Genomic DNA, 27,950 nt, shown 5'->3' on the forward strand with positions numbered 1-27,950 from the left:
CCAACTCCTGTTAACTGTTTATTGACAGGTTATCATTGCATAAAGTTCATTACATGCCTATTGTACATTGCACTTTAATCTTTTAAGAGGAGCACAGGAATCACTGGTGGCTGATGCATGTTAACTGTATTAATTATGTGGAACAGTAATGTAGCCGCAGGTTGAATGGTATATATAATGACTAGCAGGTAGGTTGCTTACAGGTTGGAAACATCAGACTTGGAGATTGTGTAGAGCCTGCAATGGATACATTATTTTAGGATCAACCATCGCCACCGGTGGGTTCTCACAAGTAGGCTCTCTACAAATTACAAGCCTCCATTCTGTTTCCTACTTTACATCCTGACCTTCTCCCCTTGCTCATACCCCTTTCCCCCTTGTTCCCTGCAGGTTGAAGTCACTGCTTCGCATGCTTTGTGGTCCATCCCCTCCGATCATTCTGCTGGAGAATGTGGTATAATGGCTCATCACTTGAACAACTAGAATATGAGGTATGTATCAAGGGACACCACATAATATTTTACAGGTTGCAGCTGAAGTTTATGCTCTGTTGCCCTCGAGCATTGGGCACACATTTTGCTCTGCATGCATGGTTCTTCGTATAATTGTTAGACTTCATGTAATATAGCAACAGCTTATCTTTTGTAAAGCCTGGATTCCAGGGCTAAGGTACAGTTAATTAAATCAGGTTTATTGGATATTCATCAATAAGACTTATAAATCTGGTATACCTATGTAGGAGTCCATGTCTAGCATATAGTTATAATTAAACTTGGACTCGTATGATGGGTGGACTCGTAAAGAGGGTCTATGTATACTGGGTTCTGGTGCATCTTCTCACAGCTACAAATCATAAAGTTCTCCATCAAGTTCCTGGCCGGAGAGATAGGCTTGGCCATTCTTCTTTGAACAATTCGCCAGCGGTATTCGGCATCAATAGATATGCGCTAACCTTACTTTATCATCATTTACATTTCATAATCAATCTTGACAATATGAATCTTATTTACATGTGGTATCAGAGGTTGGATTTATTCGCGATGGCCTATGGGCATAAAGAAAACCTTAATGTATTTGCAAGGTCAAGGAAGGAATAATTAAATTTCCCAATTTTTGGATGAAAACAATTATCTAAATTTCGTGATGGTCCAAATCCTACACGAAGAAAATTCATGTTTTCTATTTGATCTTGCAATCTTAATTGCTTGTCAGTGATTATAATCTAGAAAAATGATTTGGAAAACTACTATTGGCCTATTTACGTATTTCAGTTTTTTAATAGTTGAGAATCCACCCCCTTTCTTCTTTTCCAAGTCTCTCTCTCTCTTGGGTACAAAGTCAGGGGTTAAGTGGCGGTATTTAAGTCCGAGATAAGGTACACTATATCTGTCTGTATACATTAAACCCACATCAGTGGGATATCATCCTGAGAGTAGCATACAATCTGTCGCTGGAGAGCCTTCGTTGCCGCCCAGTCCACCTGTTGATTTGCCTCCCAACAATAATGGGTAACTTGAAATAGAAAACAGATATTCTTCATTAACAAAATATCCTTGAGAAGATGATTGGTAGGATAATTTACCTGTGAGATTGTATAGATCCATATGATAAACTATCTGGGAATCACCTTTTTCAGCCATATTTATGTTGCTTGAAAACACCTAATAGTACTCCAAATTACCATGCAGGCTTCAGCAAAGGCTACTGAACACAATGCAACTGGATAATTGACCACAATTATCCCAAATCACATAATCTGGTTGCATTCATGTCTTCCTTGATTATGGTTTGCTACATAACAGACCCATCTCCATGGTACAAGCATTAATTAGAAGTGTTTGGTAATCCACACATGCAGCATACTTGAACCAAACTTCATCCGATGTTGCCCACAAACAAAATCATTCATAAAGCATATCAGCTAGGCGCGGACTGAGCAGAACCTCCAATGGAGTAGTGTTGGGGTAAGGCAGACCAAGGTCATCAGCCATCTCCGAAGGCCCACCACCTGGAGTCTCCAGCTCAAAACCCTGGATCAGCCGAGCAAGGGTCAGGTGCATCACTTGGAGAGCAAAGGAGATCCCCGGGCATGACCTCCGGCCGGACCCGAAGGGGATGAGCTCGAAATGCTGGCCCCGGACATCGACGCCGGCATGAGGCGCCGACAGGAACCTCTCAGGCCGAAACTCATTGGGTTCGGACCACACGAGGGGGTCTCGCTGCAACTTCCAGACATTGACATGCAAGCGGGTGCCGGCGGCGACGTCGTAGCCACCTATCCGGCAGTCCGCCATGGCTTCATGTTGCACGAGCAACTTGGCGGCTGGGTACAGGCGAAGTACTTCTTTGACAATGGCTTGGAGGTAAAGCAGGTTCTTGACATCGGATTCCTCGACGTGCCGATCCTTGCCAACCACGGCATCTATCTCATCCTGGGCTTTCTTGAGCACTTGGGGATTTTCACCAGGAGTGCAAGGGTCCAGGCCAGGGAGGTGGTTGTTGTGTCCGTGCCGCCCATTATGAGGCCTTCAAAAAGAAAAAAAGACAAAGGCAGTTAGCTACGAAGCTGTTCAGCCAATGTTAATATCTGACATATACCACAACGAAGGGCCAACTGATTTTGGCTTATAGAAGTAGGTTGGCCCCTATTGCGAAGAACTTTGGTCCAGTCTCGGCTTGTTTGAATTCCTTGCCAGTTTAGTCTCCCCCGAGAGCATGACATGCAAGGAAGAGGCTTTGGTTGGAGCCCAGAAGGTGACATATTGATTAGAAGAAGACTTATAAGGTTTTATGGCAAGGAATAAATAACAGAATAAAAGTTCCATGACTGAAAAAATCGGGCAACCTCAAGTAGAGATGAAACTAGATTATTGCAGCTCGCCACCACCTCTCAATCCACTTCAAATAGCTTTGACCATGGAAGATCGCAATTCCAACACAACTAATAAAGAAGGAAGAAAGAAAGGAAAAAAGAGTGAAAGATATCTCAACAAGAGCACATGTACTTAGCTAAAACATCTGGCCATCACGCGGTGGGAAGCAGGGCATGCACGCAGTGGGAAGATCTTACGAGTTTTGACGTACATTGCCTTTGTGAGGATATCGACTCTCTTCTGGAGATAATTGGTGTTACAGTGGGTTTGCATTCATATGAAGTAAAGCTCCAAATCAACTTTAGTTGCCCTTACAATCCATCGGAGGATCACACTTTCTTTCAGGATGACGACCTTGAAGGGATGGATGAGGATGAAGCTGACTTCTGGTTTAGAGGTCAGATCAATATGCTGATCAATCTTCACTGCATCGAACAAGTTTCAGATCCAACCCTAGCTCGCCGGCGATGACATCTCACCGTCGACAAACCGGACCTCTCCGACGCTCACGTCACATCAAGCTCCATCTCAAACAGCTTTTTTTTTGATCGTTGGCTCACACCTCCCTAAAACAGCTCCACTCTTAGACCTACAGAAACTTCATACCTCTTCATACTTATTTCTTCTGACTCCTAGCCCGCAACGCTCATCACATCACCTACTAAAATATACTGGTTCCCTCCCTGTTCCGCAGCCGTGGTTTATTCAAATTCAAATCTACTCCCACTATCCTATCACGACAATGACCGTTGCATGGAAAATTTTGCCACCAACGCAGTGTAGGCTAAAAATAGATCTGATCAGACCAACCTTATTCCAGTATAGCAAATCTTCTCCACCCTAGTGTCATCCCTTTGTCGCTAGACTGACCTCTCCGACTCTCCTCTGGCGTCCGTCCCAAGGCTCTCATATCTGGGATATCCTCTCGACTCTCTCCTCCGCCAACCAAGAGAAGCTCCCGCCTTCACATCAAGAAAGCAATGGCTCTCGGTCTTGAGATAGACTCATTATCTGAGGATGACATCCTCTTCTCAAACTCTCTGAAATCAGGCGATATCATTAAGCTTGGAGCCACGTGTGGTGTAAAGCTTCTTCCAGGGCCAGTAGCGACCTCATCGACAAGATTAAACTGCTCGAACTGGAACGCTGCAAGATTTCTTCTGCAAGTCTGCTACCTAGGGCAGCATGAGGCAACACAATCAATGCTACTTTCTTTTGACAGTGTCAGTTTTTGGTTAATATGTTTCAGGCTTTAACATGCATCTACAGTTAGCAGCTAGTCTGTCGTGCTCCTTAGGATCTTCTGGATTATTAGAGTGATCCCCACCTCCTGTAACCTGCTTCCCGACAGGCTTTTGTTTCCTACCTCTGCTGATAATGCTAATTATACTATCATTCTCATTTACACCAAGCTCCAAATAGTTGTATCTGGGCAAATTACTTATGATTATTCAATGTTGGAATGTACGAGGTCTGGGATGTCCGTTCAAATGCAGAATCATCATAAACTCGGTGCAACTTATTAGGATTTGACGTCTCGAAATTCGATCCATATTGAGCCACATGAAGTTCGCGACGAAAAACGGAGTCCAACGAGATCAAGATCATCCAAAACGGAACTCGACGGAGAAGATTACGTATTTTTGAAGTCGGCACGCAATCCGAGATGGTGGAGAACCACTAACGGCGGCCGACGGCGGCGGCGTGGTTGCAGGAGGCGGGATGCCGCCCATGCGTGGCAGCACGTGGGCAGGTGCACAGGGTGCGGCCAGGTGCGGGGCGCAAGGCCCAGGGCGGTGCGCCGCCGGCGCCGCCTGGCCAGGCGCGCGGGCGGGGCGCGACCTGGGCTCAGGGGCCCGGCGTGGGTGCGGTCCAGGCCTGCACGTGCGAGCCAGCCCAGGCCCAGGCGCCGCGCCTGGGGCTGTACCCCGATCCACCGTGGATCGGGTGGTCCACAGCCAGCGCATGGATCGCGTGGGCATTTCCCACACGTTTCGCATAGTCCACAGTACTATTTTATGGACTGGCATGCGATCAGAGGTGTGGGTTGATCTGGAACTTGATCCAATGGCTGAAGGATTTTTGGATTATTGTTTGGGTCTGATTAGGATTCCTAATCCTAATCTAACATGGGTTTAAGGCCTTTAAAAGCCTGTGTACAAGAACAGAGAAGAGGGTGTGGCTTTTTTTTTTGTTCACAAATAGAGACGCGGTGGCCTGATGGTCTCGTATGGGCACGAAAACCCAAAAAACCCCAAAGATAGAGAGGAGCAGACATCGTATGTTGAGAGAGAAGGAGCAGGACTCTGGACAGTGGACAGCGGTCGCTTCAGGGATTCAGGAGGGTTTTCAAGAGAGAGAACTTTTGTGAGGGAGAACTTCCTGTGAGAGAGAAATTGGGTGTATGAGGGTTGAGGATGAGATCTTCTCTTGTAAATTTTTTTTTCATAGTGAAGTTTGCATGCCCCGTGGAGGCAAGCTTTTTTGTGGCTGATCCACATATTTTAATTATTTTTATTTTATTTTTTCTTTCTTCTGCTGCATCGTGCAGTACGAAAAGATCTTGGAAGGTAGTGTCTTGGCCAGACATTCACCCAACAAGTGATATTAGAATAGGTGGTATAAGGACGTAAATTACAGCGGTAGTGAGCAAGACTGAAGATAGAGAAGACAGGAACAATCAAGATGGAGATCAATAAATTTGATGGTAAGAGCAATTTTTCTTTGTGGCAGGCAAGGTGAAGGACATGCTCATCCAATAAGGGTTGATCGATAATCTTTTATGCGATGAAAAGCCAACCACCATCGAGGTGCGGGATTGAAAACGGCTACAGATGCAGGCGGTGAGTACCATCCGCATGTACTTGACGGATGAGGTGGTGATCCATGTGCTGAGCGAGACTTCTCCGACGGTGCTGTGATCAAATTCGAGGAGTTGTATATAGCGAAGTCTCTCACCAATACTTTTTTCCTCTGGAGCATTTTACCAGCTGCGATGGCTGAGGGACAGAGCATGCAGGAGTATCTCAGTTACTTCCAGAAGATCCTCACCGACCTCCTCAGCGTTGGTGAGAATGTTGAGGAGAAGATCAGGGCGCTAGTTTTGCTAGCGTCACTTTCACCTTCGTATGAATCCTTGGTGACTGCCCTTCTAGTGGGAAGAGCACCATCAAGATGGACGAGGTCATCACGGTGATACTCCAGAATGAGGTTCTCAGGAGGGAGAACCCAGCTTCGAGCTCAGTGGTGGTAGCTCAGCTTTGGTGGTTTCTGAGGAGCAGGAGGTAGTAGATGGAGCGACAGGAGATCGGACGAGGCGGTCCAAGTCCAGGAGGGACTTGAGCAAAGCCAGGTATTATCGATGTGAGGAGTTGGGGCATCTAGCCAGAGATTTCTTTCAACTCAAAAATGAACGGTGGCTGCTGTGACGACGACTGGCAGCGATTCAGATGGAGATGTCTTGAGATATCTGACAAGGTATCTACTTTTTGCAGCAGTGGATATTAGATTTTGCATGCACCCATCATGTATGTTGCAGAGAGGAGCAGTTTGCCGGATGGATCGAGCTGTACGATCAGAGGCATCGGGATGGTCAGTTAGAGGACACATGATGGTGCAATGAGGAGATTGGGGAGGTCCGATACATATCCAATTTTAGGCGGAGTCTTATCTCACTTAGCAAACTGGATTCGAGAGGCTACAGGACGGTAGCTGGTGGAGAAATCTGAGGGTGCTATGCGGTGATAAGATTGTGCTGGAGAGAAGAAGAATAGCAGAAGATATTATTACCTGGTAGGGAGCCAGTGCGAGGTGGAGCTTCGGAAGCTAGGTGGAGTCCAGAGCGAGGTGGAGCTCCAGGTAGAGGTGGATCGGGCACGAGACAGGAGATTCGAAAGGACGAGAGGTGACGTCGCAAGGTGAGATTCCTATTGCCGCAGGATGATGCCCCGAGTAGGTCTCAGGTCAGGAGGAGTACAGCATACGACGGAGATGGGATCGAGTGGCCTGGCTTGACTCCCATGTTTGCCCATCCATGATCAGTAGGCGAATGCCCCAGGGCATGGAGGCGAGGAGATCTAGAAGCTCTCGGAGTTAGGAGAAGACCGAATATCGAGTCGAGATGAAGATTGTTAGGATTTGATGCCTCAAGATTCGATCCACATTGAGCCCACAGTGAGGTTGGCGATGAAAAACAGAGTCCAACAAGATCAAGATCACCTCAAACGGAGCTCGGACAGAGAAGATACATGTTTTTGAATCGGCATGCAACCGAGGCGGCGGAGGACCGCCAGCGGCCGGCAGCAGACCGGCGGAGCGGCATGGCCACAGGAGGCAGGATGCCGACCAGTGTGCGGCCCAAGCACGGTGCGTGGCCTGGCTCAGTCAGGTGCCTGGCGCGGGTGCGGGCGTGGCCCAGGCCCGCATGCGAGGGCCGGCCCAGGCCCAGGCACCGCGCCTGGGCCTGTACCCCGATCCACCATGGACCACCCGATCCACTGCCCAGTGCGTGGACCATGTGGGCATTTTCTACGTGTTTCGCGCGGCTACGGTACTATTCCATGGACCGATGCAGATCAGAGGGCGTGGGTTGATCTGGGCCTTGATCCGATGGCTGAAGGGATTTTTGGGCTATTGTTTGGGCCTGATTAGGATTCCTAATCCTAATCTAACCTGGGTTTAAGGCCTTTAAAAGCATGTGTACAAAACAGAGAAAAGGGTGTGGCTTTTTTTTTTGTTCACGAACAGAGATGCGGCGGCCTGGTGGTCTCGCGTGGGCGTGGAAACTCAGAAAACCTGAAAGAGAGAGAGGGAGCAGACACCGTACTTGAGAGAGAAGGAGCAGGGCTCCTGGCAGCGGATAGGATCGCTTCAGGGGTTCAGGGAAGTCTTCAAGAGAGAAAGCTTTTGTGAGGGAAAACTTCCTGTGAGAGAGAAATTGGGTGTACGAGAGTTGAGGGTGAGATCTCTCTTGTAAAATTTTTTTTTGCATAGTGAAGTTTGCATATCCCGTGGAGGCGAGCCCTTTTATGACTGGTTCACATATTTTGATTGTTTTTATTTTATTTTTTCTTTCTTCCTGCTGCATCGTACAGTACTGAAAAGATCTTGAGAAGTGGTGTTCTGACCAGATATCCATCCAATATAATTTTTTAAATATTTCACTGTCTGTTTCCAGAAAACAAAACTCCACACCTTCAACAGAAGATTGCTCGAATCTTCTTGCAGTCAAGAATTCAATTTGTGGGATTTCAAGGAATCAGGGCTCACGCGGTGGTATTGTTAGTTGTTGAAGAAGTTCCTTACTAACCGGTACAAACTTCCACAAAGGAACCTTCTTGATCTCAACACACTTCATAAACCTCAACACCAGCTCTCAATGGATAATTACCAATGTCTACGGAACCTCCTACATGCATGATCGCGATCACTTCTTCTCTGAGCTCAAACATCTTAAACAGCCTATTCACATTCCCTGGATCATTTTGAGTGACTTCAACGTCACTCGACGGCCAGAAGACGGACAAGGTCGCTCAAGCAGCTCCACTACCTCTAGAAAATTCAATAACCTTCTAAATGAGTTAGAAATGATTGAAATAGAGCTCTCATAAAGAAGATTCACTTGGTCGAATTTCAGACAGGATCTCTCTAGCCAACCTTGATAAATGCTTCATCAACTTGGATTGGCAAATTACCTTCCCACTCACAACTTGTACTGCAATGACAAGAACAACCTCAGACTATGTTCCGCTCAAAATATCTCTCTCTCCATCAACTGATTCTCCTTCCAAAAGAGGAAGATTATTTCGGTTCGAAGATCACTGGTATTATTATCCAGACCTCTTGAATACTATTTATTCTCTTGGGCCAGCTGCACCAAATCGCCGAATGCACGTGACTCTCTTGCCGAAAAATTAAAACATCTCAGAAAGGTTCTTCGAAAATGGAGTAAAACCACTGTAGGAGATACTTTTAAGAAGAAAAAAAATCCGTCACAAAAAATTGACGCACTTGACAAGAAAGAAGAAGAACTTGGCCTGTCGAATGAAGAAAGAACTATCCGAACTCAACTCAAAAACGTTCTCGAGGATATCTCCTCTCAGGAGGAACAATTTTGGAAACAGCGATCCTGTGATCAATGGATTAAACAAGATGATAAAAATACAACTTATTTTCACATAACTGCATGTACCCGAAGGAGAAAAAAAGAGATTCAACAAATTTTTGTTAATGGGGATTGTATCTCGAATTAAGGAGCCATTCAGCAAGCTTTTTTCTCCTTTTACTCCTCCATTTTGGGAACCTTGGATCATGTAAATATTGAACTGGACTAAGACAAGCTCTACCCAGATGGGCCATTGGATTTACAGTGTCTAGAGACTGACTTCTCTGATGAAGAAATTAGAACTGCTATTTTTAGCCTTGCTAAGGACAAAGCTCCACGACCGGAGGGTTTTCCTATCTCTTTCTATCAAAGACACCGGGAGTTAGTCAAGGATGCTTTTTCAAAGCTTTTCAAGGATCTGTTTATGGGGATGGTAGATATAACAAGATTAAACTATACTTATATCACATTTATCCCTAAGAAAGCTGATTTTCCATCAGTCAAGGATTTCGGACCAATCAGTCTGGAAAATGGAATCATCAAGATAATCATCTGCAAACTTCTCTCCATCAGATTGAGTAGGGTAATCGACAAACTGGTGGGTAACTCTCAATCTGCTTTCATCAAAAGGAGAAGCATTATTGAAAGCTATGCTGCCACATCAGAACTCCTCAATCACTTTAGAAATTCAAAGGAGAAAGGCCTTCTGATCAAAATTGACTTGGAGAAGGCTTTTGACAGTATCTCATGGAAAACTCTATTTAAATTGTTTCAAAAATATCATTTTGGCTTAAGGTTCTCTTCCTGAATCTCACAAATCTTGACAACTTCTACCTCTGCTATCCTCTTCAACGGTAGCCCAGGAAAATGGTTCATAAATAAGAGAGGCCTCAAACAAGGTAATCTTCTATCCCCTCTGCTATTTATTTTAGTTGCTGATATTCTCAACTGTATGATGGTTTAGGCAAACGCTGAGAACCTACTGGTTCCAGTTGGGCCAAATCAGGCTAATAGCAACTTGAATGTTATACAATATGCAGATGATATTCTGATCTTCTATCATGCCGCAAAATTCCAACTTAACACTAATAAGTTCATATTATACACCTTCGAATTAATTTTTGATCTAAAAATTAATTTCCTCAAGTCCCAACTGGTGGGTTGGGAATAGGCTTAAAGGAATCCAAGGGATGTGCTGTAATTTTGGGATGTAAGAGATCTAAATTTTCAATTCAATATCTAGGAATCTTACTCCATATCAAATCATTACCTGCAAATCACTGAAATTTTCTAGTGGATAAGATCAATCAAAAACTCACTGGATGGAAACGAAAGGTCCTTTCTATTGTCGGCCGTCTGACTCTCATAAACTCTGTGCTTAGGGTGATTCCTACTTATTGGATGTCAATCATTAGGATGCTGGCTGCTATCATCAAAAGAATCGATTCCATCTGCCTGAATTTTCTATGGTGCGACAATGAGAGGCATTCTAACTTCAAGATATTAGCTAAATGGTCTCAGATCTGTCGCTCCAACGAGCAGGGTGGACTTGGTATCATAAATCTGAAAGTCTTCAATCAAACTATGCTCATGAAATGATGGGATAGATTCTACTCGGATAACCAAGGCATATGGAATGTTTTGGTAAAGCACCACTGCTACTCAAGGGGTATAAATCTATCAACACCTCTAAACATAAGACGGAAAGCATCAAACTTCTGGAGGGCTGTAACGGATGTGGGTAAGATTGTTATCCCTTTCACTATAGTTCAGGTTGGTAATGGAGAACACACAATATTTTGGTTCGATTGCTGGATCATTGAACCTAGCCTCAAGATTACCTTTCCCATCTTATTCTGGCTGGCTTAGATAAAGAATATACCATAGCTTCTTTCGTATCCAAGGACAGCTGGTCTCAGAACTTTATAAACCTGTCTCACCCAATTGCACAATTAAAACTTCAGGCTCTAATAGGAATGCTGAGGAAGTTTGGGTGATCGAACCATGAAGACAAGAGGCAGTGGAGATGGTTCTCGAACCACTCGTTCTCTGTGTCGGTCTGCTATAAATTTCTAATCCACAGTGGGATGGTCTCCCTTTTTGGTAGGATCACATGGAAGCTTCCTATCCTCGAAAAATACAAATTATTCAACTAGTTATGCTATAATTGTAAGATTCTTACTATAGATACCCTTGAGAAAAAGGGACTTCATGGACCCATTAGATGTCAGTTCTGCTATAACGACAGCGAGACATTGGATCATATCATGTTTCACTGCAGTTACTCAACTAAAGCATGGAAGTGGACTCTATAGAAATGCCGCATTGCAGACCTTCCAATCGACATTGAAAATCTCTGGAATGAGTGGAGACAGAGGCACAGAAATTCTATTAAAACTAGAGCGCTGGATGTCCTTGCCTCAATCACTCTGTGGTGTCTCTGGAAAGAAAGAAATAACAGACTCTTTCGTTTGGAAGCCAGCTCATTTAGCGAATTAATCAAAACAATTTTTTTCTTAGCGAAGGACTGGACAAAGAACTCGCAAACAGTAAGACCTACGCTCTCTTATTTGAGACCCTTATACAGAGGATAGCTAGGTCTTTGCCTTCTGTTTCATTTCAATGTCCATCCAAACTCTGACGCAAATTCTCAAGTTGCAGTTATCTGGACAAAAGAAAGTTCTTTTACTTCGGCAGTTGAACTGCACATTGAAGATATCGGGAGCCGCACTGATTTTTGTGCAACATATTTCCTACTTTCTCAGATGTCAAAGGGGGACTCTTTACCTTTTGATGGGATGCCCACATAATGTGAACCATGGCACTACTCCGCACCATGAAAACCCCTGGATCTTCTGCATGGACTGGAGGAGACCTGTGACTAATCTCTATGGACAGCATCCATTGATCCAAGACCTGGATCTATGATGGGGCGCCTCCCTCCTACCAACCTTAAGGCATCTAGGGCTTGAGGGAGACGCCCTCCCCCTCTTTGGGGCTCCTTCTAGACTTGGGGTAGCAGTACAAGAGAGAAGAGAGAAGAGAGAAGATTAGGGAGAAAAGCTATTGCATTCTACTCTTTGTATTAAGTTACAATACATAGATTTATATATCCAGGGTTTACACACAAATCCTAATAAATCTTAGCTGAAAAACTTCTCTGACTGAACCCAATATATGAAAGCACTCACCGAGCCCATGCCTCACATGCTCTCATCTCTTGGACTTGTTCCAGTCTAAACCCTTGAGTTAGCCATCCTTGGAACTCATAAACTCGAGCCCAAGACCCTAGGATCAAAACCTGACCCTAGACCAAAATAGACTCCTGTACATCTTCAGCCCACATGAACTAGGTTGGCTCAACTAAGATTGAGTCGATCCAGTTCTCAGCAACCTACAGAAGTTCTGAACGATGCACTTTCTGCTCTGTTCCCAGTTAGTCGACTCAGTCAGAACTGAGTCGGCTCAATCTAGCACTGAGTCGACCCACTTTCGTGCCATGCCAAAATGCTAAGACTCTTCTCTCTTTGGCATGCCCTGTGACTTGGTCGACCCATTCCCGGATTGAGTCAACCTAATGCCCTGAAAATACTCTTCCACCGCAGTCTTCAATCCTTCCTTGGTATCTCGCTCCATCTTGTGTCTCCAGGTATTCAGAGCTCCAACCGAGCCCTTCAAAGTCCTCGTCGTCCGAGCCTCGAGTCCGTGGAAGCTATGCACCACTTCTACCCTAGGATAATTTTCGTCCTAGTGAACCAGGAGCCTATCAATCTAGCTCTGCCTATAGCCTCCTCCAAGGCTATGGGGGCACCACAGAATTCCTACAATATGTACTTCGTTCTCATCCTCCTCCACCTCACTGATACACTATGTAAATCCTGTACAAATTTACACACCCCCTCGTCTGTAGCAACAATTAACTATAATATTATATGCAAGGGGGAACTGTTGGGAATAGTGTCCCAAAGCCAATCGTCAGCCTGTTGACGGTTGTGCTCCTTTTGTATTAGTACATGAATTATAAATAAATAAAAATTATTTTGATATTTTTTCATCACAAATGTTTTATCTTCTAATGAACTCCTGTGTTGTGGTGAAGTCCTTAGGACTATTTAGACTCGACAAAGGAGGATTTGTCGCTTAGTCCTTAAACCTGTTCGCGACCAAATGATACGTTGTTACCAAGGACGACAACGTTTATCGAGCATAGGTCGTTGTGTGCCATATGGGTTGGTTGTCCTCATAATCAAGGAGTGTGGAGACACTGGTATAGCATACAGGTGAGATGTAATGGTACATCTGCACTGAACGTGACCGACTCCGGAGCTATTTCTGCTGTCAAGATTTGCTCCGATGGGATATGGGTATAAATGTCCCTCCGACCTGAGACCGCCACGGTGACTTGCAAGCAACTCACTGCACTTAGGCACTGGACTACCTGAATTTCTAATTCAGTGACGGAAGGCTGCTGGGTGTAGTCAAGTACTTGACTTGTCGGTGCGTGTGTCAAGATGGGATTGACCACTCCAGTTTAGGAGCTGTGTACAGTCGTGTTTCAATTTATCAAAATCTTGACCAGGGTAGTCCTAGTGAGGGGTCACAGGACTAATTGAGTTGAGCACGATTCGGATGATCTCATCAGGGTTGACAGTTTAACCCTGAGTCATCCTAAACACAGGGGTCAAAAGGGATGAATTATACGGTAACCATATCACGTAGGTTCTGAATGTTGCGATTGGACTATTCGACCTATCCGGACGTCGGGTACCATTGCTAGATGGTCACTTCGATTAGTACAGGAATTGGTTCCTGTGCTACCGGCTTAGGTTCGAACCAGCGGGTCACACACATTAGAGGTTCCTTTCTGATCTGATGGCTGATTATGAGTCTTATGTGTCTGGGACTCTATGATTGAGAATTAGATTCTCTGATCATGAGTTCCACACATTTTGGATACCGGGGTCAAAATTTTGAATTTCAAATTTTAAATTTGAAATTTGAACTCTTCGATCAAGGCTTCATATTGATGGACTTTGATACCCGATTGCCCATCAGATTTGGACTCAATAATTATGAGAGGTTTTATTAGTGATTTGATCACTAATTAACTCAATTTGATTGAGTAATTATTTTTGGATCAAGTTCAATTGAATTGGATTCAGTTGGGTTTGACCCGATTAGGTTAAGAGTTGACCTAATCGTCGAGATGGTTTGGTCCTGATTTGATCAGGGTTGAGCTTAGTCAATTTCTGATTTGATTAGATTTTATTGAGCCTAATTAAGCCTAATTAAGTTGGATTTAATTTAGTCTAATTGTGCTTAACCTATTTTGATTAGGTTGGTTCAATTAAGATCAAACCACCATTTGAATTTGAATCCCTGCACCACCTTAAATCTCTGCGCCCATTTGAATTCACGAGAAGAAACTTCTTTGAATTTTTTTCTCACGCAAAGCCCTTCTCACGCCCACTCTTGTACACCAATATTTGGATAAAGATGATTAGTTAGCCATTCAAATTCAAAGTGTGTTTGAATTTGAATGGATAACTTATTTCTTGCGCATACATGACATTATCCACTTTAGCGCCCCACATCTCACACGAGAAAGAGTTTCTCGTGAAATCTTTCCACGCACAAAGCAGACTTGCACCTTCTCTTCTCACGCCCAAGTGGATAGGGATGAGTTGGTTTTAGTTTGAATTCAAATTTGATTTGAATTCAAATGTGTAACCACTTTCTTTATCCTCTCATGCGGATAAGACACGTTTTGAACTGTTTTAAAAGAGATAGGGAGCTGGGGTGTGCGTAGAAAAATTTTGAGAAAGAAAGTGGGGCGTGAGGAAGCCTTGTGTATGAGGTGAAGGTCCAAAACCTTCCGAGAGAAAAAGAAAAAAAGAAAGAAAATTGGGCGCAGGTTTTTGGTGTGTACCCTAGGATTTCTACCTAGGGTTCGGGAAGTGAGATTGGTGTGCCACGAGTGTCGTGAGTCCACCAAATTTTAGAAAGATCCATCAGCCTCTTAACCAATCGTGTAGATGATCTGGAGCATCCGAAGAGTCGGCACACATCGATCGAAGGAGTTCGATCAACATCAGTCATTAAAAGGATGAAATCACGAACTAGCATTCGTGAGGAGCCGATCAGACGGGAGCTTCGTGTGGATGATCTGCAGAGGCCAGACACTAGTGTGGCTGTGACATGACGATCAGAGCCCCCGACGGTGATCAGATTCGGTGATCGACTACCCGCAAAAGGTGATGTGTTCTGAACACATTACAGTAAAAAGTTTACTGTTTCAAATTTGAATTTCAAATTTAAATGCATGCTGTTGTATCATATTTAGATCCTAGTGTAGGTTAATTAGTATTAATTAATGAGATTAATTAATAATTTACTTAAAATAGTAATTTTGAAAAAGTTTTAAAATTACTATTTTGCCCCTGCACTGAATTTTCACTTCAAATGGTATCAGAGCATGGTTCTAGAATATGATATACATATGCATGCGTAGATTAAGGTGTAATCTATAAGTTCAAATTTAAAATTTAAAATTTAAAATTTGAATTTTGAAATTTGAAATTTAAAATTTGTTTGAAATTTGAAATTTAAAATTCAAAATTTAAAATTCAAAGATTGCAAATTCGAAATTTGGTTGAAATCTCAAATTTGAAATTTGAAATTCGAAATTTAAAATTCAAAATTTAAAATTCAAAGATTGGAAATTCAAAATTTAAATTTGGTTGAAATCTCAAATTTGAAATTTGAAATTTAAAATTTAAATTTTGAAATTGGTATATTTAGATATACTTGATCCAAGTAGCAAGTAATCTAATTGGGTTGGTTGCCATGGCCGTCCGATCATACTAGAAAAGTAGGGTTTAAAAGTCCTCTCTTCCCATTCGATGGGGTCTCCTATGACGGTAGGGGTGCCGATGCAATTATATCCCATGCCGATGAAGCAGTAAAGGACTTAATTATAAAATTTATCATGAATGTGTTAGATTAGATCTAAAAAAAATTCATGATTTATTTTGAGTTATTTTCTATTATGAAATGAGCAATAGGATTGCTGTTTATGAATTGTGCTGACCCGTTTGTGAAATGAGTCAACACATTTGGTGAACAAAAATAAAATCTTTCAAAATTTAAAAATTATTTTCGAAATACCAAACCCTGACCCATCAGCTCAAGTACTTAATTAAAAGAATTAAGTGTTGTCTAGTAGGTCTAGAATTGTGAATTAAGACCTAAGACAATTGCATAAACTTGTGGGTCAATGGGTTAGATGAATTAGGTCCATAATTGGGTTAGACCTAAGGTTAGCTTAAAAAATAGACTAAATGGAGTAATTGGTCAAATCTAATCAAAAATTGAATTAGATTAGGTCAAGGATACTCTAGACTCAACTTCAATAGTTGTAGTTGAATGGGTCCATATCTTTAACTAGACCAAGATGGACTTAATTCATGGCTATGCGGTGGAGCCCTATTTACTAAGTTGATCAAAATTAAAACTAATGAACCGGTTGGTGTCTAAGATAAGTTTGACAGTTTTGACCAGTGGTTCTTAAGCGGGAGCTACTCGCATTGATTTGATCATTGACGAGTTAATGATAAATCCCCACCACTGATCTCACTTACTTGGCCAATCTGGTAAGTTAGATTTTGATTAGATCACTTGGTGATTAGAGCTCACTCATGTCATTAGGTAAATCAGTGTGACTGATTTAGGTGCTCCTAATGCTAGCTTTAATTAAATCTTTTTAATCTGACTTGGTGAAGTCAGTAGGAGGATTGAAATTGGTGGATGATTTCTTCTCGTCTATCCTTTAATAAAATCCTCAAAAATTATTAGGTCCCTAAAATGATTAAGTTATAATGATAACTAAGTCAATGCCTCTTATTAAGTGAGTGATAATGAGTCCATTAGTTCAATGACATTGGAGGCCCAAAAGCCTGGTGCTCATTGGCTAATGGAATTATCATTCATAATATGATAATTTGGTTGAGTCTTTCTGATGGTGGTTAGGTTGGCCGGCCAAAGTCGGGTCTGATCATTTATTGGTCTGATTCACCAAATTAAGTCATGTTAATGGTTGGACCTAACCAGATCTTTTCAGTAGAGGCCAAAGCCTACTGATTAGGTTCTGGGGCAAAATCAATTACTAGAAGTTGTTTAGAGAAATAACTGGTTAAGAACTTAGCCATAGATGCACATGGGTTGACCAACCAAAGTTGGGCTCGTGTGTAGTCTGTATGGATTCTAGTACCCATTAAGGAATTAAAGTAATTCCTCGAATTGGAGGTTGAGGCTACCAGTTCGTAAAAATATTGGGAAAAATTTAGACTAAAGTCCAAGTCTTTAGTATTAATTTATGTACTAATAGAGGTCTGATTTTTCTTTATACAGCTATGGCCACTACCCTGTCGCTCCGGTCATTATTAGATAATGACAAGCTCATGAGACCTAATTTCGATAGCTAGTATCAAAAATTAAAAATTATCTTTGAGCATGAGCGGATCCTTTATGTAGTAACGGATCCAGCACCTGAGGAGCCAGCTCCGAACGCTAGTAAGGCGATCCGAGACACTTACCAGAAGTGGCTCAATGACCGCACCACCGTTCGATGTATTATGCTGGCAGCAATGAATGACGAGTTCAGCCGCAGGTTTGAGAACGCCCAGCCACAGGAGATGCTTCATATGTTGAACGACTCCTTTGGCACGCCTGACGACGTTGAAAGGCACAAAACTAGTTGTGCCATTTTCAATGCTCGGATGAGGGATGGGGCCTCAGTCACTGATCATGTACTGTACATGATCGAGATGATTGAGCGCCTAAGCAAATTGGATTTTTCTCTGCACGAGCAGCTTGGTAAGGATGCGATCCTTAATTCCTTGCCCAAGTCCTTCCTCCCATTCCTTACTCATTTTCGAATGACAAAGCCTGTAGTGAACTACCACGGGTTGTTGGGGTTGCTGCAGAACTTTGAGAAGGATCACTAGCTCCATAAGGAGTCGGTGAATGTATTGGGAGGGTCTTCTTCTCGTCGTCGACCCTTTGGGAAAGGGAAGAAGAACAAGAAGAAGAAGAACAAGAAGGTGCAGCCTCCTGCTGGGACGGTTGCACAGGGTCAGACCAGGAAGCGCAAGCCTGATCAGAGCCAGGCGGAGTGCTTCTTTTGCAAGAAGCAGGGGCATTGGAAGAGAAACTATCCTCAATACATTGCCTCCTTGGACCCGAATAGGCCGAAGAAGAAGCAAGGTAATTATATGATAACTCCTTGCAACTTTTCTATTTGTGATACTACTGCCTGGGTATTGGATACCGGAAGCCCTTATCATATTTGTAATTCGATGCAGGGTCTGCAGGTCAGTAGGAGATTTGATGAAGGCGAGAGGTTCCTGAACGTTGGAGATGGAAGCAAAGTTTCAGTTCTAGCTTTAGGAATCATGAGTCTTGTAATCAATTCTCGTAATGTAATTCTGAGTGAATATCACTATTGTCCAAGCTTTTTATTAAATATTATTTCTGTAGGACTTTTAGCCATTAACAGTTATAATTTTTTAAAAGCAAATATTTGCAATATCATTTTGAATGGTGTTACAATGTTTGTTGGACAATTAAATAATAAAATTTACTTACTATCACAGCCTGTTAATATGGTTCAAAACTTCGGTAAACGTCCTAGAATAGATAATGTGTCAGAAGTTTACCTTTGGCACTGTAGGCTAGGTCATATCAATAAGAACAGGATAAATAGGTTGGCTCAAGAAGAAATTTTGAACTTGGTGATTGTGAATCACTTCCAACCTGTGAGTCTTGTCTTCTTGGAAAGATGACCAAGTCACCTTTTACTGGAAAAGGTGAGCGAACCAGTGAACTCTTGGGTCTGGTATATTCTGATGTATGTGGAGCTATGAGCTCAAGTGCAAGAGGTGGATATTTCTACTTCATAACCTTCACAGACGACCTATCGAGGTATGGGTATGTCTACTTAATGAAGCATAAGTCGGAGTCGTTTGAAATGTTCAAACTATTCCGAAATGAGGTAGAAAAATAAACTGAAAAGTGTATTAAAATTCTTCGATCTGATCGAGGAGGTGAATACCTTTTCAATGAGTTTCTGACATATCTAGGGGAGAATGGGATTCTCTCTCAGTGGACTCCTCCTGGAACACCACAGCATAATGGTGTGTCTGAAAGGAGGAATTGGACCTTATTGGACATGGTTCGATCCATGATGGGATTTGCTGGTCTGCCGATCTCTCTTTGGGATATGCACTCGAATCGACTTGTTACCTTCTAAATAGAGTTCCGAGTAAGTCTGTAGCCAAAACGTCATATGAGATATGGATAGGACGTAAGCCAGTACTCTCACACCTTAGGATTTGGGAGTGTTCGGCTTATGTTAAACGTTTAATTATAGACAAGCTTGGACCTAGGTCTGACAAGTGTAATTTTATAGGATACCCAAAACAGACCAAAAGATATTATTTCTACCTTGTTGATGAGCAAAAGGTATTTGTCAGCCTTAAGGCAATCTTTTTAGAAAAGGAGTTCCTTAGTGAAAGAACTGTTGCCTCTAAGGTCGAACTTGACGAAGTTCGACAAGTGAAAAAATCGACACATGTTACTGAACCTAAATCGGATTTGATTAGATCAGATCCGGAGCCCATTGATTATGCACCCTTAAGGCGGTTTGGTAGAGTACCACATCAACCGGACAGATACTATGGTTTCTTGATCCGGGATGGCGATCCTGTCGAACTTGATGAAAACGATGAGGATCCGATCACCTACATGGATGCAATGCAGAGATCTGACTCTGAGAAATGACTAGAGGCTATGAAATTCGAAATGGAGTCCATAAAGGTCAACGATGTGTGGACATTGGTTGACTCACCCGAAGGAGTGAAACCCATAGGGTGTAAGTGGGTCTTCAAGAGGAAGAGGGGCGCAGACGGAAAGGTGGAGACCTATAAAGCCCGTCTGGTTGTCAAGGGATATCGTCAACGTTATGGTATAGACTATGACAAGATATTTTCTCTTGTGGCAATGCTCAAATCCATTCGGATTATGCTTGCGATAGCTGCCCATCTAGACTATGAAATCTGGCAGATGGATGTGAAGATAGCTTTCCTAAGCGGAGAGCTGGACGAAGAGGTGTATATGATACAACCTGAAGGGTTCACATCCACAGATGAGTCTAAGGTATGTAAGCTACAAAGGTCCATTTATGGACTTAAGCAGGCATCTCGGAGTTGGAACATACGTTTTGATAGGACGATCAAAACGTATGGTTTCGTTAAGAACGGAGAAGAGCCCTACATTTATAAGTGGGCTAATGGTCCAGTAGTAGTATTTCTTGTATTGTATGTGGATGACATTCTCTTAATTGAAAATGATGTCCCTGCATTATAGGGAATAAAGATTTGGCTATCATCACAGTTCTCCATGAAGGATCTGGGAGAAGCTTCCTACATCCTAGGGATGAGGATTATAAGGATAGATCCAAAATGTTGCTTGGCTTATCCCAGTCCACGTACATTGATACTATGCTGAAAAGGTTCAGCATGGAGAATTTCAAGAAAGGCTATCTACCGATAGGCCATGAAATTTCTCTCTCGAAAAGGGATTGTCCGACAACACCTCAAGAGAGAGAGCGTATGGGTAGGATTCATATGCTTTGGCAGTGGGATCTATCATGTACGCCATGATATGTACACGACCAGATGTGGCATACTCACTAGGGGTAGTGAGTAGATACCAATCTGATCCAGGGGAGAATCACTGGAAGGTTGTTAAAACCATCCTGAAGTATTTAAGAAATACTAAGGACCAGTGGCTTGTATATGGTGAATCAGACTTGAGACTTATAGGGTTTACAGACTCTAGTTTCCAGTCTGATCGCGATGACAGCAAGAGTGTGTCAGGATTTATTTTTACCCTTAATGGTGGGGCTGTCTGCTGGAAGAGTTCCAAGCAACACACTGTGGCTGATTCAGTATGCGAGGCGGAGTATATTGCTGCATCAGATGCTGCCAAAGAAGTGGTGTGGCTGAGAAAATTCATCACCGAGCTCGGAGTAGCACCCTCCCTTGTTGGTCCAGTTTTGCTCTACTGTGACAGCTCTGGAGCCATTGCTCAGGCAAAGGAACCGAAGGCACACCAGCGGACGAAGCATATTCTGCGCCGCTACCATCTCATCCGGGAGATCATGGATCGAGGTGATGTCGACCTTCAGAAGATCGATGGGAAGGAGAACCTGGCTGACCCATTCACTAAAGCCATTGCGGTGAAGGAGTTCAACGACTATAAGTCGAAGATGGGTATTAGATACTGCACCGATTGGCTTTAGGCCAAGTGGAAGATTGTTGGGAATAGTGTTCCAAAGTCAATCGTCAGTCTGTTGACGGTTGTACTCCTTTTGTATTAGTACATGAATTATAAATAAATAAAAGTTATTTTGGTATTTTTTCATCACAAATATTTTATCTTCTAATGAACTCCTGTGTTGTGGTGAAGTCCTTAGGACTATTTAGACTCGACAAAGGAGGATTTGTCGCTTAGTCCTTAAACCTGTTCACGACCAAATGATACGTTGTTACCAAGGACGACAACGTTTATCGAGCATAGGTCGTTGTGTGCCATATGGGTTGGTTGTCCTCATAACCAAGGAGTGTGGAGACACTGGTATGGCATACAGGTGAGATGTAATGGTACATTTACACTAAATGTGACCGACTCCAGAGCTATTTCTGTTGTCAAAATTTGCTCCGATGGGATATGGGTATAAATGTTCCTCCGACTTGAGACCGCCATGGTGACTTGCAAGCAACTCACTGCACTTAGGCACTGGACTACCTGAATTTCTAATTCAGTGACGGAAGGCTGCTGGGTGTAGTCAAATACTTGACTTGTCGGTGCGTGTGTCAAGATGGGATTGACCACTCCAGTTTAGGAGCTGTGTACAGTCATGTTTCAATTTAGCAAAATCTTGACCAGGGTAGTCCTAGTGAGGGGTCACAGGACTAATTGAGTTGAGCACGATTCGGATGATCTCATCAGGGTTGACAGTTTAACCCTGAGTCATCCTAAACACAGGGGTCAAAAGGGATGAATTATACGGTAACCATATCACGTAGGTTCTGAATGTTGCGATTACGACTATTCGACCTATCCGGATGTCGGATACCATTGCTAGATGGTCACTTCGATTAGTACAGGAATTGGTTCCTGTGCTACCGGCTTAGGTTCGAATCTGCGGGGTCACACACATTAGAGGTTCCTTTCTGATCTGATGGCTGATTATGAGTCTTATGTGTCTGGGACTCTATGATTGAGAATTAGGATTCTCTGATCATGAGTTCCACACATTTTGGGTACCGGGGTCAAAATTTTAAATTTCAAATTTTGAATTTGAAATTTGAACTCTTCGATCAAGGTTTCATATTGATGGACTTTGATACCCTATTGCCCATCGAATTTGGACTCAATAATTATGAGAGATTTTATTAGTGATTTGATCGCTAATTAACTCAATTTGATTGAGTAATTATTTTCGGATCAAGTCCAATAGAATTGGATTCAGTTGGGTTTGACCCGATTAGGTTAAGAGTTGACCTAATCGTCGAGATGGTTTGGTCCCTGATTTGATCAGAGGTTGGGGTTAGTCAATTTTTGATTTGATTAAGATTTTATTGAGCCTAATTAAGCCTAATTAAGTTGGGTTTAATTTAGTCTAATTGTGCTTAACCTATTTTGATTAGGTTGGTTCAATTAAGATCAAACCACCATTTGAATTTGAATCCCTGCACCACCTTAAATCTCTACGCCCATTTGAATTCACGAGAAGAAATTTTTCGTGAATTTTTTTCTCACGCAAAGCCCTTCTCACACCCACTCTTGTGCGCTAATATTTGGATAAAGATGATTAGTTAGCCATTCAAATTCAAAGTGTGTTTGAATTTGAATGGATAACTTATCTCTTGCGCATACATGACATTATTCACTTTAGCGCCCCACATCTCACACGAGAAAGAGTTTCTCGTAAAACCTTTCCACGCACAAAGCAGACTCGCACCTTCTCTTCTCACGCCCAAGTGGATAGGGATGAGTTGGTTTTAGTTTGAATTCAAATTTGATTTGAATTCAAATGTGTAACCACTTGTCTTTATCCTCTCACACGGATAAGACACGTTTTGAACTATTTTAAAAGAGATAGGGAGCTGGGGCGTGCGTAGAAAAATTTTGAGAAAGAAAGTGGGGCGTGAGGAAGCCTTGTGCATGAGGTGAATGTCCAAAACCTTCCGAGAGAAAAAGAAAGAAAAGAAAGAAAATTGGATGCAGGGTTTTTGGTGTGTACCCTAGGGTTTCTACCTCGGGTTCGGAAAGTGAGATTGGTGTGCCACGAGTGTCGTGAGTCCACTAAATTTCAGAGAGAGATCCATCAGCCTCTCAACCAACCGTGCAGATGATCCGGAGCATCCGAAGAGTCGGCACATATCGATCGAAGGAGTTCGATCAATATTAGCCATCAAAAGGGTGAAATCACGAACTAGCATTCGTGAGGAGCCGATCAGACAGGAGCTTCGTGTGGACGATCCGCAGAGGCCAGACACTAGTGTGGCTGTGACGTGACGATCAGAACTCTTCGACGGTGATCAGATTGCGGTGATCGACTATCCGCAAAAGGTGATGTGTTCTGAACACAGTACAGTAAAAAGTTTACTGTTTCAAATTTGAATTTCAAATTTAAATGCATGCTGTTGTATCATATTTAGATCCTAATGTAGGATTAATTAGTATTAATTAGTGAGATTAATTAATAATTCCGTTGTAAAATAGTAATTTTGAAAAAAAATTTAAAATTACCATTTTGCCCCTGCACTGAATTTTCACTTCAGGAACTTCCTCACTTCCTCCTTGCTTACTTTAAAAAAAAAAAACAAAAATCTGGCCATCTTCAGCATCTGCATGCCCATCTGAACTTGGCTAAAATAATTTAGATTGACTTTTTAGCTAGATCAGCCATCACAGAGTTGCTGACTTCTGCCGGTTTGTCCAATTTGATTCTTACCAGATTAATTCTAGTCAGCAGAAAGTTTTATTTGATTGTTTGTATGATTCCAGGTTCTAAAATAGCTAATTCTTGATGTTTGTACAATTATAGATTTTAAAATAGCTCTCATATTATTTTCCTTTCTTGTGTTTATTCATTAAAAAAAAATTCATTTCTTTGATCGCTATTTATGACATATTTTCCCTGATAAACTAGTTTGAGGTGCTGGTCCAGCTAATCACATAAAATCTTTGATAAACACTTCTCAAATTAAAAAATTTTCTATTCCAAATTAAGATGAAAATTAAGGAAGCATATGAACTATGACCAAAGTTACCATCAAATACCCTACCACCGGTTGCAAAGAACCCAGCAAAAGAAAATAAAGATGCTACCGAAATGTAAAATCTCTGAATTTGAAGAGTGGATTTTACCATCCCATTCAAACACCTTTTTAACAACAGTACACTCAGTTTGTCACAAACCAAGAGAAATTTTAGAACATCATCCGGTGATTCAAGGCCCCACCAATTTTCTGAAAGCAAAATAAATCACCAGCAATCTCTTCAAAACAAAACCTGATTGAAAAGCTTATATCCACATGTTTCAGTATGTAGCTCTTTTTTGCTTTCTTTTTTTTTTTTTTTATTTTAATTTTTGATAAGTAAGATGATATTGCTCATCAATTCATTCAGCATATGGCTGTTAATTATTATTTTACTATTTGTTTCAAGGTTTACGATCTCAATAACAGATTCAATATATGTACCATGTTGATACAATATTGTTATGCCCAGTATAGGGGTCGGTTCAGCATACCGAGACCTGATACATCTTTTATATCAAGTTCAATACTTATATAGTATGGTATACCCAATACAAGGTGATATGTTTCAATACGGTGAATTTTGATTTGTTTACTGGTATACCAACCAAAACATCCAACTACTGTTTTTTAATGAAAGACTAGTTTCTATCCATAGTTTAGCAAGTGACTTTCATATGGTGTAAAATTCTAGTGCCAGGCACAGCCCGAGGTTAATCCTTTGGCGAATGTTTGACCTAGATATTTTTAAAAAAAAAATTAGATTCATTCAAATAATTGGTGGTGCTCCATGTATTCTATCAAAAATATCTCCAAAATCTAGGGAGTATTTGGTTGGGAGGAGTGGAGGTCTGGAATCGGAATCAGAATGGATGACTCCCATTTCAACCATTTAATTGGGAGGAGTCCCATTCCGATTCCGATTACGGGATGGAATGGGAATGGATCAATCTATATAGAACTCAATTCCTACTCTCTTCTATGGATTCAATTTTCTATTTCAATTCTGATTCTGATTCCGATTCCGGTCACGAACCAAATGCTTCGGAGGATTTGACCATTCCGATTCTGATTCCAAACCATTCCGATTTTCATTCTCATTCTGATTTCGGTTACGAACCAAATGCTCTCCTAATGTATAATAGCTTTAGAGGGTACTTGGTTGGAGGAAATGGGAGTCTGAAATCGGAATGAGAATGGGTGACTCTCATTTCAACCATTTGGTTGGAATGAGTATTCGATCCAATTCTAATTTCAGGATGGAATGAGAATGGCTCAATCTATATAGAACTAAATCTCTACTCTTCTCTGGGGGTGTTTGGTTCGCAACCGAAATCAGAATAGGAATGAAAGTCGGAATGCCTTGAAATCAGAATCGGAATGGCCAAATCCCCCGAAGCGTTTGATTCGTGATCGAAATCGGAATCGAAATTAGAATTAGAATGAAAAATTGAATCCATATGGAAGAGTAGGGATTGAGTCATATATAGATTGAGTCATTCCTATTCCACCTCGGAATCGAAATCGTAATGAGATTTCTCTCAACCAAACGGTTAGAATGGGAGTCATCTATTCCGATTCCGATTCCAAACTCCCACTTCCTCCAACCAAATACATTCTTTATGGATTCAAATTTTCATTCCAATTCTGACTCTGATTTCCGATCATGAAACAAGTACTTTGGAGAATTTGACCATTCCGATTTCGATTCTAAGCCATTTCAATTTTTATTTTGATTCCGATTCTAGTCGCGAACCAAGTAACCCCTCGGTGTCAGGACTCCAGAATAGATTTGTTAGTAGCCCTGTAATGGAAATTCCAAATGCAGAGATCCCTTTTATGGCGATGTGCATAGCATTCTCCAACTCACATATCAATTATTTGTATGATTAATTATCTATGGAAATTATCTAATTCAAACACAACCACTGGACAACACAGAAACATCAAAATATCAACAAGCAAAGCTTCAGGTCATCTCAAATACGTTGCAAGGATTTGTTTTAAAAAGCTCAGGAATTTTGGAATGACACTGCAAAAACACTCACTATAATCATCTACCGAGCAAATAAATCAACATCATCTGAATTGGGAAAGCAAAGACGCAGCCAAAACACTCATCGAGATAACAATCAGCATTCTCATCAATCAAATTGCTGATTTTAAAAATAAGGGAGCCATTGGAAATAAACAAAAATTAAGAGCATCGACAACAAACAAGAATTAACAATTTGGCATGCTGCTATGCTAGTAAAGTCTTTTGGTGGTCATGGCATCCCAGTTTGGTTGATAAGAATGGAGGTTGCTAGGAGCTTCCCCCAGTTTTTATTCAGACCAGTAAATCAATGAGCATGTTTCTACCAAAAATATAAAGGAGAAATAGAAACAATTAAAGGGTGTTATCAACAATACCAGGGAAGTAGCTTTAATAACTGCGTCCACATCCATTCCAGAGAACTCAGCGTCTTCCACGATCGACAGCATCACATCCATGAAATCTTGGGGACCACCAGTAGCCTTGCCAGAAAGTCGCCTCTGCCGATGCTCCTCGAGCAATCCAGCCATGATAGAGTCCACTTCTTGGGCAGTATTCTTCATTGCACTCTCATGCCCCCGCCAATCCATCCACTTGAGGCAGGGGAACATGTCAGATGCCACAAACGCATCCAGAAGGCCGAACAACCTACTGATTGCCTTCCGAAACCTCCATGCCTCATCAGAGCCTGTACCCGAGCCAAAGTAACGCTTCCCAGCCACAACTCTAACTACTATGTTGTAGGCCAGACCCCCCAGCCATCGCTTCATCTCCACCTTGACTGGTCTTCGATTGTTCCTGAGCCACAGCTCATACAGCTCTCTTATGCATGTGTCCATCTCCATGGATCGGACATGCTCGAGGGTCTCGAGACGAGCGTTTGAGAGAAGCTCTACCATAATTATCTTGCGAACCGAGCGCCAGTAGGAACCATAGGGTGCGAAGCCTACCATGGCATAGTTGTAGCCCAAATGCTTCCCGGCGGCGTTGCCGGGACGGGTAGCGAAGACTTTGTCATTGGTAGCGAGGCACTCCTTTGCTGCCTCCCAACTATTGACGACGAGCGTGCGACGCATACCGAGATGAAGCATAAAGACTGGCCCATATTTATCAGCCATTTCTCCGAACAAATGCGCGAGGGGCTTCTGACTCCTAAGAAGATGAAGGTGGCCGATTATGGGCCAGGAACCTGATGGTTTGGGGGGCTCCTTAATCTTAGTTTTCTTACCCATAACCCTTTCCATCCATAGGTGATATAGGAAAACAAAGGCAATGAGCACAACAACATATTGCAGCTGAAGGATAAAATCCATATGTGCAAAACCTGAAAGCAATGATAGATTGCAGAATTTTTTTTTTTTTTGTTGGTGAGAGAGAGAGAGAGAGGAAGTCACCTGCACTATAATTTTCTAGGTTCTAATACTTGAGGCTGCATCCAGAACCTCTAGTTGCTGCGCAGAGGGGTATCACTGGGAGTATCTTCTAGGAGAAATAATCAGAGACACATGTTATTCTCCCAGGTAGCTGATATCAGACAGAAAGGATGGAAA

The 27,950-nt window shown here is 42.2% G+C and overlaps 1 protein-coding gene across 5 annotated transcripts; it reads right to left on the reverse strand.

Moving 5' to 3' along the window:
• Nucleotides 1–316: 316 nt before the first annotated feature.
• Nucleotides 317–27,950, reverse strand: LOC105042953 (cytochrome P450 CYP82H23). Of its 5 annotated transcripts, none has more exons than XM_073256344.1 (2): nt 26,778–27,923; nt 317–442 (listed from the first exon to the last, which is right to left on the reverse strand). In XM_073256344.1, exons 1-2 carry the CDS (start codon nt 27,711–27,713, stop codon nt 398–400), a joined length of 981 nt encoding a protein of 326 aa, XP_073112445.1. In that variant the 5' UTR covers nt 27,714–27,923; the 3' UTR covers nt 317–397. The 5 variants fall into 5 exon arrangements, with proteins under 5 accessions (XP_073112445.1, XP_073112446.1, XP_073112444.1 ...); XM_073256345.1 differs by having other exon boundaries at nt 383–439; XM_073256343.1 differs by lacking the exon at nt 317–442 and adding an exon at nt 2,322–4,048.

Source organism: Elaeis guineensis, chromosome 4 (genome assembly GCF_000442705.2).
Source record: "Elaeis guineensis isolate ETL-2024a chromosome 4, EG11, whole genome shotgun sequence".
Taxonomy (NCBI): Eukaryota; Viridiplantae; Streptophyta; class Magnoliopsida; order Arecales; family Arecaceae; genus Elaeis; species Elaeis guineensis.

Coding starts and splice junctions, on each gene's coding strand:
- LOC105042953 (XM_073256342.1), bottom strand. CDS start 27,713: ATGGATTTTATCCTTCAGCTGCAATATGTTGTTGTGCTCATTGCCTTT.